The 15,076-nt window shown below is 46.0% G+C and overlaps 1 protein-coding gene across 2 annotated transcripts in view; it reads right to left on the bottom strand.

Moving 5' to 3' along the window:
* Positions 1-14,186, bottom strand: part of CARMIL1 (capping protein regulator and myosin 1 linker 1) — a 223,183-nt gene extending 208,997 nt beyond the window's left edge. For both annotated transcript variants that reach the window (XM_068147531.1, XM_068147530.1), the window contains exons 1-2: positions 13,763-14,186; positions 9,771-9,868 (exon numbers count right to left, since the gene is read on the bottom strand). In XM_068147531.1, coding sequence (XP_068003632.1) covers positions 9,771-9,868; positions 13,763-13,802 — 138 coding nt within the window. In that variant the 5' untranslated portion in view covers positions 13,803-14,186. The remainder of the gene's footprint in view (positions 1-9,770; positions 9,869-13,762) is intronic.
* Between the last annotated feature and the right edge of the window lie 890 nt (positions 14,187-15,076).

Consider the following 15,076-nt stretch of genomic DNA (forward strand, 5'->3'; position numbering starts at 1 on the left):
ATGCAGCATGCTGCTGACCACCACTGTAACTGCCAGAAGGGGAGAGGATTTATATCTAATTATCCATCTGTCTGAAAAGCACAGAAATAAACATCACCTGAAAGAGCAAGGCAGGACAGAAATGCCAAGGGGGCAGCAGGCCCATATTCTCCCCTTCTGTTTTTGCATTCTCAGAAGCCCACCCTGCTGTCACACAGGCCTTCTACAGTATGCAGCGATACAAATGCTACTTGTCACTCAAGGGAACAGGCTGCACAACATCCAAGTAGGCCCTGCTCCTTGCTTGCTCACAGGCTCTGTCATGCAAGTACCTTTGCATTAGCCTCCCAGGAAATACCGACCCTTTTAATTTACATTTATTCAAAGGGACAGGTGTTCTCAGATTCATTTACGAAGCCCCCTGAAGAGTGATAGTGATACAGCAATGATCAAATACCTTTTGGCTGAGGAGGGAAGCCTTCTGTTTTGCTAAAACCCCACCTCCTGATTGCTTTCCCAGAAGCTGCTACCCTGGTCCCCATGGGGCCAGGCTCACCACCAGCAATGAGACTTTTTCTCCGAACTCTATACCCATCAGCAGAAACTTGTTTCTGTTTGCTAATGTTAAAAATCACATCCCACACCTCTTTGGACCTTACTCCAGTACCACAACTCCCCAAGCCGAGGCTGCTCTTCCCCTCATCAAGCAGGCCAACTAATTTGGTTAAGTCTGTTTCAGAAGTGTTGAGTTATCAGACTCTGGCTCTTACAATTAAATTTATATCATATTAGCTTTGTCATCTTAAATTATCTTATTAGGGAAGCTAGCACTAGCAAAAAGATATCACTTGGAGTTGCCACAGAGTGGGTGCTGTGGACACAGGGACAGATTAGCCAGGAACACAGGCAGAAATCATCTTGAGAAGTCCGGTAGCAGTGCAAAGCACAGTTAGCAGCAATTATCTTTAAAGAATAATTTTACATCCTAACTTGTAATTACTTTACATGGCACTGAATTACCACCACCATGAGAAAAAAAATATACAGAATTGTAGGTGATCCAATGTAAGTATTTTGATAATCAGACAATTCAGTGAAATTCACCCATTTTCCACCACAATGATGGTTGACAAGAGGGACTCTGAGCAACAAGAAGCATTTTTCACAGTATGCTGCATTAACTTTTCAATTAGCAGCCCTTGTGGCCTTTCTCAAGCTTACTGTGTCCTCCTCCACACCACTTACAGCAAAGTGAACCACATTCCCTGTGTGACAGCCCTTTCCTTAGAATGAATATCTTCATGCAGACAAAACAAGTAGTGAGGAAAAAAAATAAAGGAGAAGGTTTTTGCATTTATATTGGTCTACCAAATAACACACATTCTGCTCCCTTCCAAGCCTTCTCTTTGTTAGGAAAAAAAAATAAAAAACACAAAAAGCCATCACTGGAGAAGAGTGAACTGAGACAAGAAGTTGACCTTAACACTCATTTTCTATTTTTTCTTTCCAGCTTTTGGGAAATGATATGCAATAGCCAGTCTTCTGCCCCTTTTATAAACCGATTTCAATGCAAATCCTTGCTTAGCAAGGCTTCATTTAATAAATAATGGTGGCAGGGAGTCAAGCCCTCTGAAACCAAAACTACATTAGCAAACTACTTTGGAACATTGTATATTCAGGAAAAGAAGTAGAAAGAGTGTGACAGTTAAAAAAAAAACCAAAGTGTTTTTTAATTGGGTTATGAAAAATTGACAGAAGGAAGATCCCGTGAACAATTCACAGCCATAGTGGATCCCTGCCTCCCACCACTCCTTTTTTTCCTGACAGCTGTGAAGAAAAACCCAGAAGCCAGTAAGAGAGAGATAATGTTTACATTTCCTTTTCCAGAACACAGATAAGGATATATATGCCCACAGGTGGGTGTGCACAGGCAAAGTACATGAGGCAGAACAAAGGCAGGTACTTGCAGGGAATCAAAAGAGGAGCTACCTTTTCTTACCTCTCCCTACTTGTGCAAGTTGGCCAAAACTAGAGAAAGGGAGAGCAAGCAAGCCTGATTTCTCCTGGTGTAATAGCTGCACTATCCTTCCAAAGCATGCAGAGAATACACAAGAAATCTTGCTTCAACCATGTGTCAGGGCAGAGATACACACAAAAGGACACAGAAGTTCCAGGACTGTCAAAAATCTACATTTTGCCTGGGTAGCCAGAGAATGAGGACTGTTTCCTTTTGGTCAAAGGCCAATTTAATTAAGTGAGTAGATTAGATCTTACCCTTACTGCAGACAAACCTGAGGGAAAGGAGCCTCAGAGTTTATTATTATGCTAAAAAGTGTGTCAACATCGATATAAACACAAGACAAGGTTCTGTCCACAACTGATCCTTTGAGTAAAGGGAAGAGGAAAAGAAAAACTGCAAGTAGGAATTCAGAGTGGAAATTGAAGGGGAAAATGTAATTTCCAGCCCCACAAATCCAAAGAAAAAGGAACCATTCCTCTCAGACTGGGTGATTCCTATGACAGCTAATTTCCCTTCCCAGAGGTGGAAACATCTCAACAAAGAGGATTTCAACATCTGCATGTGCTATCACAGGACCAGAACACGTAAGTCTGCAAACCTTCCCACTCATTAAAAGTAACCTTATAGATCAGTGTACAATGCAAAGGTAGAGTTTAGTAAAACTTGCATGCAAATGAATTAGGCCTTTTTAAAACACTTCCTATTTTGGGATGATATTGCATGACTGTATTAATAGATTCTCTTTCCAGCAGTACTCTCATTATTTCAGTTTTCTGTAGCAGTCTTATTGGCCACAGTTCAACTGTTTTCTAAGAGGCACCTTGTAAGTGTATTAAAATACATTTTCACATGTAAGTGTTTCGTGATTACTCTACCTCACTTCATTTAGATTTCCTGACATGAGGAATGCACTAACACCTACTTCCTTTCATCTTCATAAACATACTTGAGATGTATGTCATAATAGTCAATGATGTTCTGGGCAGGGAAGAGGAAACACCATTATTTTAGAAGAATGTCCATATTTAACATCATTATCACACACCAGCTGTCATGATACACTATGCAAGATAGCACACATTTTATGTAACACTAACCTTGGACAACCCTGTGAGCTGCATGCCCTTAGTGATTTAATACAAGCAAGACATTTGCACCTACACAGAGGGAGAAATTCATCTCTGTTCAAACAAAACATCATGGTTGGATCAAGACAAAGATGAGCAATGGAAAACAAGTGCCAGAGCTTTTAATCCCAAAATAGTTTTGGCAGTGTAAAATATTACTGCCTCTACTCAGAGGCTGCTCTCAACAGGCACAACATCTCATACAAGCTTTTCTCAGCTGCTTCAGCACAGTCAGCTGGGTTGGTCAAGCACTACTCAGAAGCCATAGGGACAGTTCACAAGATGGCCATAATTCCTTCTTTAAAAGCAAATAATAATATATATTTCTTAAATTAGAATTGTAGTCTTTATAAGTGAGTCTGTAGAAGCAGAATGTGAAATCTCAGATCATATGCGTGGAACAGATATAAACCTGTTTGACAGGAGTCAACTACAAATTTTGATTTAAAAGCCCATGGAAACATATGTCCCAAAGAAAGTGACAAGGACATACAAATCACTTCCACTTGAATCCCTGTTGCGCATTGAGTACATTTTTGGGAGAGCCACCTGCCAAAGCAACTGTCCCACTTCCACAAGTACCACCACCATATTTTGACACAGAGAATGTCAATTACCTGAGGCAGCAACATGACAGAGATTCCTCAATGGGATTTCCTAATAAAGCACTGTTGGTCACTACAGCTCATTACACTATTATTCTATGGCCTTAAGGTTAGGAAAGTATTTTAAAAAGCAAACAAGCAAGCAAAAAAAGCCCAACAAACCAACGATAAACCACACACACACACACAAAAACAACAAACAAACAACACAAAACCAAAAAGTCACCCACCCCAAAATACAACAACAAGGTGGAAAAAAAAAAACCAACCAAAAAACCCAAACCAGACTGACCGAACAGCACAGTCATTTCCAATATTTCCTCATCTTTAGGGTCTAAAATAGCATTTTGGAATGCAAAAGAAAACTCAAAGACTAGAAAGAATCTCTTTTACTTAGTAAAGAAAGAAAAATTTAGAGGAATCTTGAAAACTTCATAGTAGTATCATAGTATCAGTCAGGGTTGGAAGGGACCACAAGGATCATCTAGTTCCAACCCCCCTGCCATGGGCAGGGACACCCCACACTAGATCAGCCTGGCCAGAGCCTCATCCAGCCTGGTCTTAAACACCTCCAGGGATGGGGCCTCAACCATCTCCCTGGACAACCCATTCCAGGGTTTCACCACTCTCATGGTGAAGAACCTCCTCCTCACATCTAGCCTGAATCTCCCCACCTCCAGCTTCATTCACTATCCAACTTCACTATTTCAGAAGGAGTTTGTCAGATATAGCTAACATATTGCCTTTATCTTAGATATTCAACAGCCCAGTGACTGCTACTAATTACAATAAATCAGATAAGAAGAAACTGCAATGGGAAATATTCAGCAAAATGCTGTACAGATACCTTGGCCATTTTGAGGAGGGAAAAGGCACCACAAACACTAAAACTTAGAAGTGCAGTTTCCTACCAGGGTTTATCTGTAAGTGTAATGTGACAATCGCTGAAGCCTCTGGGAAAGATAAAAAGAGGAAAAACAACCCAAGACAAAACACTGAAATCTTTCTCATGGACAGGACATTCAGCCTCAACCTCTATGGTACTCACAGAAGGGAGTAGGAGTAAACTTCCTCTTTTTCTGACTACCTTTCCCTCCTCCCCACAAAGCCGACTCTACTATCATTACAACCGAGACGTCTACATACCCCTATCAGCTCAAGCTGAAACTAGAGAGAAGGTCAGAAGTTGCAGTGTGAGGAACACAGCAGCCACTCAGCCTTAAACCTTCCCCTCATAAGAAAGGCAGTTTAACCAAGACAGTCTCACAAAGCCAAAGCAATTCTCAGCCGATTACAAAACAGGGTCATCCTTATCTATTTTCTCAGTAAGACTACTGCTGTAGTTGTACTGTAGAGCCATACTGAAGCTAAACACAGTGGGGCCTTTACCTAGAGCAGAACTCCATCTTTGGCTGAGGCCACATGAAGCCAGCTAGGACAGCCTGCCCAAGGGCTCTGCCACAATCTGGATGCCTGCACAAGACATGGCACAGGACTGTGACCCAAAGAACCGGGAGAAGCCTTGACCAAAGCTCCTCATGTTGCTCCAGAGCGCTGGCACTCAGCCCTATCCTGATCAAAACTGAGATCCTTAAGCACCTTAGGAGAAGAAAAGATTTTATCCACCAATTTCATAAGTTTAAAACCAGGACCTTATTTCAAGCAACACCAGGGGTTTTGCACTGGTTTTTCTTTCATCTCAGATTCCAATTTCCATCTTAATTATCAGAGGAGTTTCCTATAGCAGAGTGACTTAAGTAAATGGTTATATCCATATTCCCAGTACTCTGCACCTCAAATACACTATGAACAGCAGGGCCAGAGGTCAAGTGTTTTTATAGATATCTGCCAAGTGCAGCCATTTTAAAACAATTTCCCACTCCTAAAGTGGTACTGATTGTGCTGGATTTTCCTACAAAGGAAGGATGAGAGATCATTGAATTAAAGCAGAGATTTGGGTGCCAGGATTCAGTGACAACCTCTGCAATCAACCTCTAAAACCGTGAGCACATTCCACCATGGCTTTGAGGTTAGCTAAATTGAGAGCAACTGGTATTTTATCCCTATTAAGTGCTGGACCCAAGGTGTGCTACCTAATTTTCTTGTGAATACCCAACTACTAGTAAAATTTAACTCAAAATCTTGAAACAATTCATTGCCACTTGTGCACTAAAGATCAGAAGATTAACATTTCAAAACCAAGCTCTCAGGAGTGGAGGAGAACTGGCATGAAGGTTGCCCATGAAAATCACGTTTGAGTCCTTTGGTGCATACACTTAAGGTTATAGGCTTTAATTACTAAATTGCTTTTGCTGCCAACATTCCACTCAACATCCAGTTTGACATGCTCACCCAAGGCATAGTAGTTCAGTGTTCAGTTTTACCCACCCTGGTCAGAACACAGCCATATGTATTATTTACTGAATACTGTTAAGTCCCAGCTTAGAGTATAAAAATTCTTACTTCTGTTGGCAGCTTTCCTGTGGCATTTAGTATTAAGCAGCTGCATATTTCTGAAGCAAGGTTAATTATTTGTGTGGTAGTTTTAGTTTGTATTTTGTATATATCCATTGCTTTCCATTGTAGAGTGTAGTTTTTGGTTGTAAATACAGCTTCACTTGCTTCTAAGTAAGTTGCTCTTTTGAGGAGGTATATCTTCTCTGCTTCACAGGTAAGAAGTAAGACTGTGAAGACAGAGTAAGACAAAGAAGTGTCCACTATTTTGAGGTACCCAGCTTAAGATGTCACCACTGTCATTTTTATCAGAGCACTCTGCATTTCAGAGAACTGTGCATCTTCAAAAGGAACCACAATCTCCATTGGCCTCTGCCACAGCAGACAACGCTCAACAGTTCAGAGAAGAAAAACCAAACAAACAAACCAACTAACCAGAACAAAACTAACAAAAAACCCACAGAAAGATACACATATGCAATTAGACAAGCACTGTAAAAAAATGCCATTAGTGATTTGTACAGGTATGAACAGGGCAGTTTCCTTCTGTGGATGAAGAAAACAAAATCCAGGCGCAGCAGTCAATTTCTCTACCATCAACACACTCTTTATTTCTTATTTTTCACAATATAAATCCCCTGCATTTTTGCATCAAAGAACAAATGCCTCTTCCAGACAACATGCCCTTCAGGGATTCATCCCCTTGAAAGGTTTATCCTGTTCACTGAAGACAACATGCAGGAACACAGGAAGTGCTCACTAGCTTGTGAACCTCCTAGAATGGGTTCTTTCCCTTTCAGCATCTCCTCAGTCATAAAAGGTCAAAGTCCCACACCTGAGAGCTTAGAAGATTAAAGAGAGAAAAAACATCTGAGTTGTCACATTCCAGTATTTTACTGCTGAGTAGTACACCCCTGAGAAACTTCACAGACAAATCAGATCAGAATTTCAGCATTTCCACAATATATTTCACTATTGATAACAGTAATGATTCTGTGCATATCAAAGTGTCAATCACGTGTTACCACTCCGGTGGAAGCGTTAGGCTTTCAAATAAATAGACACAATCCAACCAACACTCTCATACTCAACCTATTTCCAGTACAGACACTGTAACTCCAGGAGCTACATATAACATGGGTAGATACTGGGGGGAAAAATATTTCAAATTCCTTAAGTAGCTGCTCTCATTGAAAAGTAGACCATTATCTACAGTCTTACTGCCCCAGAGATAATCAACATGTACTTTACAAAGGTGGTTCGAAACTGATTAGTAAGTTGTGGGTTTTAAGGTACATCTGCATGTGCCTAAAAATCTGTAACAATGGGTTTGGCAATGCAACTTTTAAATATGCAATAGCAATTTTACTGACACAAAGCACCAAATCTCAAATATCTTGAAAAACATTACAGCAGCACTGTAGTTAGTATCATAGTATCAGTCAGGGTTGGAAGGGACCACAAGGATCATCTAGCTCCAACCCCCCTGCCATGGGCACGGACACCCCACACTAGATCAGCCTGGCCAGAGCCTCATCCAGACTGGTCTTAAACACCTCCAGGGACAGGGCCTCGACCACCTCCCTGGACAACCCATTCCAGGGCTTCACCACTCTCATGGGGAAGAACTTCCTCCCCACGTCCAGCCTGAATCTCCCCACCTCCAGCTTCATTCCATTCCCCCTAGTCCTATCACTACCTGACATCCTGAGAAGTCCTTCCCCAGCCTTCTTGGAGGCCCCCTTCAGATACTGGAAGGCCACAATTAGGTCACCTCAGAGCCTTCTCTTCTGCAGACTGAACAGCCCCAACTCCTTCAGTCTGTCCTCATAGGAGAGGTGTTCCAGCCCTCTGATCATCCTTGTGGCCCTTCTCTGGACATGTTCCAGCACGTCCATATCCCTCTTGTAATAGGGGCTTCAGAACTGGACACAGTACTCCAGGTGGGGTCTCACCAGAGCTGAGTAGAGGGGGAGAATCACCTCTCTTGACCTGCTGGCCACACTTCCTTTGATGCAGCCCAGGATGTGACTGGCTTTCGGGACTGCAAGTGCACATAATTATTCATGTTTGTTACTCTAGTTCTCCTGATAGAGAGGTATCAAAAGAATAAAGAAAAAAAGTTCCATCTCTCTTCACCTATAGAAGTATTCAAGGTAGTATACAAGCATACCAGCTCATTAACACAGGCCAGAGAAACTATTGTGGAGAAAACAGAAAAGCATACTTAAGTGAGATTAATTTCACACATTTCCTCCACTACAGTTTTAGGAACAACAATGGAGGATTCCATGCATTCAACTTTCATTTTTCAAATGCAGATGTATGACTTGATAAAGAATATCACAAAGTACAAATAAACATTTGAGTTCAAAAACCACAATAGTTCTATTTTTACTTTTCCAACCTGATCTCCTTCTATGATCAGGTAACCACCTGGTAGATGTGGGGAAGGCTGTGGATGTAGTCTACCTGGAGTTCAGCAAGGCCTTTGACACCGTCCTCCACAGCAAAATCTTGGCCAAGCTGTCAGCCCATGGCTTGGACAGCAGCACTCTGCACTGGGTTAGGAACTGGCTGGAGGGCTGAGCCCAGAGAGTGGTGGTGAATGGTGCCACATCCAGCTGGCAGCCAGGCACCAGTGGTGTGCCCCAAGGATCAGCGTTAGGCCCCATCCTGTTCAAGATCTTTACTGATGATCTAGACAAGAGGACTTAGGAAAGATGTTGACTTGCTGGAATGTGTCCAGACAAGGGCAGCAAAGCTGGGGAGGGGTTTAGGGCACAAGCCCTATGAGGAGAGGCTGAGGGAGCTGGGGTTTCTTAGCCTGGAGAAGAGGTGGCTCAGAGGAGACCTTATTGCTGTCTACAACTACCTGAAGGGAGGTTGTATCCAGGTGGGGCTTGGTCTCTTCTCCCAGGCAACCAGCACCAGAAAAAGAGGACACAGTCTCAAGCTGCACCAGGGGAGGTTCAGGCTGGATGTTAAGAAGAAGCTCTTCACAGAGTGACTGGCCATTGGAATGGACTGCCCAGCGAGGTGGTGGAGTCACCATCACAGGAAGTGTTTAAGAAGAGACTAGATGAGGCACTTGGTGCCATGATTTAGTTGATTAGACGGTGTTGGGTGATGGGCTGGACTTGATGATCTCAAAGGTCTTTTCCAACCTGCTTAATTCTATTCTATTAATTGTGCAACAGCTTCAGAAGATTCTCAAAAGATACACAATTCTACAAACAATTTTGAATTTCTTATCCACTAAAATCCATATGGCTGCAAACTGAAAACCTAACCAGCAAAGGCAGCAAATTATTTTAGAACAGATTCTAATAATAGCATGCTCCACATCAGTCCACAACACAAAGCCCTAACTCTGAAGAGCAACTCAGTGCTAAACATGCATGTACATGTGAATGCCTGAACATCAACTTGCTGTGCAAGATCAAGACAAAGTAGGAAAATAAGTTTTATGTACACCATATACCACACATCAAGTTCAAAGAATCCTTCCAGAGAATTAATGCCTCCTGAACAGATAGAGGCTTTTCCTTCACACAGATAATCAGAGTGGTTTATCATACTTACCAATATTCTGTTATCCACTTTATCTCCCTTGATTTCCAGCTTTACTTTCTTCTTGACTGAAATTTTGATTTTCCTCCCAATAACATCCCTGACACTTTCTGAAATAAAAGAAAACACCTCAGTTAAAGACCTTCAGCATCAGTGTGAGAACAAAACTGCTTGCACTCATCCACACGCACCAGTACTAAACCAACATAACGCAAGGAAAACTTCTGTAAGTATGTCACCTCCACAACAATGTCTACCACCCCAGGACTATCAATTTCATATGCCAGGATTCTAAACACAGTTTGATACTTCTTTCCAGCAGTACTTCCACATCAAAAACATTCTCAAGACAAGCCCCAGCACTGCTTAGCTCTACTCTGGGAAAGCACAAATTCCCCACTTGGTATTATCTGTACCTGAGAAGCTTGCTAAAGCAAATTATCTTCTTGCATTGCAAAAAAAACCCCAAACAAACAAAACAAAAACCAACCCTGCTTGTTGTTAATATCAGGGAAGCTAAATGGGTCAGATAACTGAAAAGCAAGTGTTTGCATATTTTGCACACTTAATTTGCAAAGTAAACCAAGCTGACTTCTAGACACTAATGTAGTGGATGTACTGGAAGGCAACATTGGTCTCAGTCCAAGTCCCAGTGACAATGTAACCACCTCCCAGTGCTAACACCAAAGTTAAATTAATTATCATAGTGTTTCAATATGTACATGCATAAACATGCATGCCTTCCCTGCCAAGTACCAAAGGCACCAGCTTTCCCCCTAAATGTTTGTAGCCTGGCCTGAAGGGAATATAGACACAGGAAACCATGTCAGAAAGCTTATACAACTACTGACACTGATGTAACTTGGAGATAAACAGAGAAGTTCATCTAGAAGAGCCAATTTGGCACCTTCTGTAACTCTGACTCCCCAGCTCCCACTGAAAAGGGATGAAAAAGAATCTTTTCAACACATTAATCTATTTCCAGCACTACAAGTGTCCTCTTTTAAAGGCCAGTCTCCACCCTCCCCAGACACACACACTTTGCCCTCCTGCACGCTGAAGTTTAAGGGCTAAAATTCAGTGGTCTCTTCCCAAGGCTTTTAATTATAGTGCTCTGTATAGCACTTTTCTGCACAGTTTTCATCCAGTACTCAGAGTGCCTTAGTGCAAACAACCCACCATTTATTAAGCCTGGACGTTTAGCTCAGGCCACAGCATTCTGCCTGCAGGGCAGGAGGAAGTGCAAGTCAGAAACGCGCCTGGTTGGAGAGACTCTCCACCAGAAAGAGCTCTTTTTGCAGAGTCGGCATGTTTTCCCCAGGGATTTTAATTTTCCTATCAGGAAACAAAAGCTCCTCGGTAGCAGCAGCTTGCCCAGTGAGAACTCTGTCCCAAGCTGCAGCAGCCCCGTGGCAGCCAGCCAGCACAGCCAGCTCCCTGGGCAACCACTTGGTCAGGAGCCAAGCTGCGAGCTTCCCTGAGCAGCCAGGTAAGCAGAGCCCAGGGGAAAGTTCAGCCCCATCCTCCTTATGTGAGCTGTTCCCCTGAGGCTTCCTCTCCCATAGGTAATGCCTAATCCTGGTCTTTCTGCCCCTGCCTGGGGATCCAGAAGCAAGATGTCCACACTTTTTCATGAAGTTCTGCCTCCTTGCAGAAGGAAAGGTATTGCTGCTGTCTCTGCTACGTTACCTCCACCTCCAGCCTCTGCCTGTTGGTTTCTCCTCTCCCACAAACAGCTCAAATTGCCTGTATCTAGCAAGGTACTTCCTCACAAGGCATGAGCACGGTGAGACTTGCTTCCCTTTGTTGTCCCACACGGCAGCAGCGAAAGTGACTGCAAGCCCTCAGCTCCAAAAGACTTACTGTAACAAGCCATAGGGAAAAAAATGGCCTGAGACTCAAGACTCCCAAAAGTGTTAGCATGGCAGCTTCCTCCAAGGCTCTGTCTCTCACAGAGGGGTAGGAAATGCTTCTTCAAAGAGTTAATACACTGATTTCATAGATATTCCCCACATGACTGAGGACACTTCCTTACACATTGGGTGCCAGTAGACTTGATGGGTTTTCAAACACAGAGATAGAAACATAATATTAAGGTTTGTATTTTAAAGTGCATATCCATTTCTGCTGCTGGAGTCTTCAAGCACCTGCACCTTGGAGAAGCAGATCCAGGTAACCAACAGTAACAGAGGGTTTTTTGAACACTATGACCCACGAGACCCAAAAGTCACAGAGAACAAAATCTGAAGCACAACCATGCTCACTCCCAGCTTAATCTCCACCCTCTAACCATTAAGTGTTAAGGGCACATCCTTTCATCCTGTTCTCAAAACAGGGGGTTACTACAAACATTCCATTTAAAATGTTAAATTTTAACGTGGAAACACCAAAATACTAACAGAAATCAAACCAACCCCCAGAAGAGCCCCTGACAAAGCAAAGTGGGTAGGTATAGGGTCCCAGATCTGGGGGGCTAATTCTTAAAATTGTCCAACACCAACAGAGAAGGGAATCCATGAAGATGCTTACTTTGCTCTTTCACATAATATGCACGACATCTCAACACTTATTAGCACCTCAAACATGCCTGGACATTTTTAAAAAGGAAAACTTCATAGTTCTGACAATGGCTACTCCTAGCACACTCCCCATCCCTCCACTTCTTAGTAGTAAGCTACAGACTAAAACAAACCACACAGCTTGTATACTTCAAGGACTGCAAATAGAGCTATTTGTCTGCACAGAAGAAACAAACAAACATGCAAACAAATCTGCAACATCTGTAACCATCCATCTACTTTTTTACCAGTATTTTATAAACACTAAAACCAGTTGCCACCTGTAGTGCTGACTGATGAAACTGAAGGAAATGCAACAGTGTGAATGAATTCGGTAAGGCTTGCAGGACTGCATTCGATGCAACGTGTATGTTGTTGCCTGACAAATTTCTGTTTCCATCTGTCATTAAAGCAACACTTTAAATTACTGTTCTCACGTTGATGCGATCTTTAGATCTCTCTTCGCTAGGCAAAATTGCACCCAAATATGGAAATGTGATCTCAGCAAGGTGACTGAGGATCAGATCTAGAGCATCAGACCTGTTGATGACACTGGTTGCCAACGTACTGCGTTAATGATCCATTTACCGAAAGCTCCCCAGCCGCGATGACGGCATCTGCAGGGTCTTTACCGTCACATATGATTTCCTAAGCGTACACCATGCAACACGGGGGGCGTGCGCATGTGGCCATAAAACTTTAATTACAAATACCCTCGCTCCCTCGTACGTACATCGGAAAAATAATCTTAAATTGTACAAAGTCCAGGGGGAAATAAAAAATAACGACAAGAGCCACAGCCCGGAGCCTGAGCGCAGGCCGCCAGACTGAGGCGCTCGGCGCAGATACCCCGGCCAGGAGGCGCTGCGGAAGGCAGGGGCGAGCCGGGGCATCTACACTGAGCGCCTGCCGGCCCTCGCACACCTCTCGGCCCTGCTCGTCGGCAGATCTCGGCACAGAGGGCGCCGGGCCGGGGCTGCCGGCTACCGCCCGCCGCGGGCTGGGGGCGGCGAAGAAGCCCGCATTGCCCACGGCCAATACATGGGTAAAGCCCCTGCCCACGGTCGCCTCGCTGCTCCTTGCCGCAGGCCCGCAGCCCCCGCCCGCCCATTCCCCACGGGCAGCAGCGGAACCAAGCGCCGGCGGCGCGGCCTCGCCGCCCCCCGCCCCCTTCTCAGAGTCCGTCCGACCCCACTCCGGCACCCATAGGGCCCCCTCAGCTTCCCCAGCCAGCTCTTGTGGAGCTCACTCCGGCTCCACTGACATCCCCTCCCTCTCGTCGCCGCGATCCTGTCCCTAGGTCCCTCTGCAGTCCTCCTCACTGTCACCGCTGCATCCCGGGGTCGCGCACGGCGGCCTCCAAACTTGCCCCCCACCCCTGCAACACCTTTCCCGGGACCCCATTCTGTCCACCTCCCATCCCCACCGCCGTGCCCTCTCTCTTACCGATCAACTCTTTGGGGACATCGGAGCTTTCCTCGGCCATGGTGGCGCTGCCCGGCGCCCGAAGGTGCTCGGGGTTGCCCGGTGGCGGGGCTGCTTCAGCGACGGGCCGTCCCTGCACCGGGCAAGGTGGGCATGCAACCAGCACAGCGGGGCGGAGAAGGGCCGGTCGTGCGCCTCTCTGCTACGTGTGTGCGGGGTGTGTGTGTGCGGTGAGCACGGACGGAGGGAAGGGGCTTCTCCCGCCCCACGGAGCCCGCTCCTCCCGCGCTACATGACGCCCCCGGCTGTCGGCGCGGCCAGGAGGGGCATTTCCAGGGGAAGAAGAGCCCGCAGGCAGCCGTCAGACGCGGCGCCCCCTCACACGGCCAGCCTCTCCGCGCCGCCCGGCTTCCCCCCCCGCCCGGCACCAGCGGCTCAAACGCGGGCGGGAGGAGGCGGTGGCTGCCCCCGCCCCGGGAGGGCTGGCGCCCGCGCCCCGGTCCAGCCTCCTCACCTCGCGAGAGCCGCCGGGAGCCGCCCGCCCGCGCACACCGAGCACCCGGCGGCAGAGGAGGAGGAGGTGGAGGCGGCCGCCGGGAGCATCGCTCTCAGGAAGCCATCGCTCCCGCCCCGCCGTGGAGAGGGAGAAGGAGGAAGGCAGAGAGATGGGAAATCCAGCGCGGGGAGGCTAGCCCCTCCTTTTCCCGATCGGCCCCCAGCGCTGCGGCTGGCCCGGGAGGGCGGCGGCGGGGGCCATCTGCCGGCGGCGGCGAGTGGCGCGGCCCGGCCCCCTCCGCCGCCGCAGGCCGCGGCCGCCACCAAGATGTGTGGCAGCACCACCATCCTTCCTCAGCAGGCACTGCCTCTCACTGATGCACCTTCGGGGTTTGCACCACGGGACTCCTCAGGATTCATTTCGTCTGTAAGGGCGTGTGGTGTGGAGGGGGTGGTGGTCAATCCTCGACGCCTGGGAAAGGGATTGCCCAGGCTGGATCACGTCAAATCCTGGAAGAGGGTAACCTTTGATCGAGAATTCATCTGCCTCTCCCTCACTCCCCCACCTTATCTCCATAGGGACGGCAGCCTCTTCAGCACCTTTTCTGCGAGAACGCCGTCGCTTAGAGATGGCTTAGCAAGCTCCTTATGCAGGGAGAGGAGGAAAGATTCTGAGCTTGTGCTAGGTGGAAGAGACTCAAACATGCCTCCTTTCCCGGGACAGAAGTCCACGGATTGCGGCGGTTTGCTTGTTGCACTTTACTGCTGAGAATTTTTGTCCTCTGTTAACAGCCACGTTAGGGAAAGACGGCACACGAGCAGCCTAATTGCGCCTGTAAA

The sequence above is a fragment of the Melanerpes formicivorus genome, unplaced genomic scaffold, assembly GCF_026170545.1.
Source record: "Melanerpes formicivorus ecotype bairdi unplaced genomic scaffold, bMelFor1.0.p_v2 SCAF_15, whole genome shotgun sequence".
NCBI classification, from domain to species: Eukaryota; Metazoa; Chordata; class Aves; order Piciformes; family Picidae; genus Melanerpes; species Melanerpes formicivorus.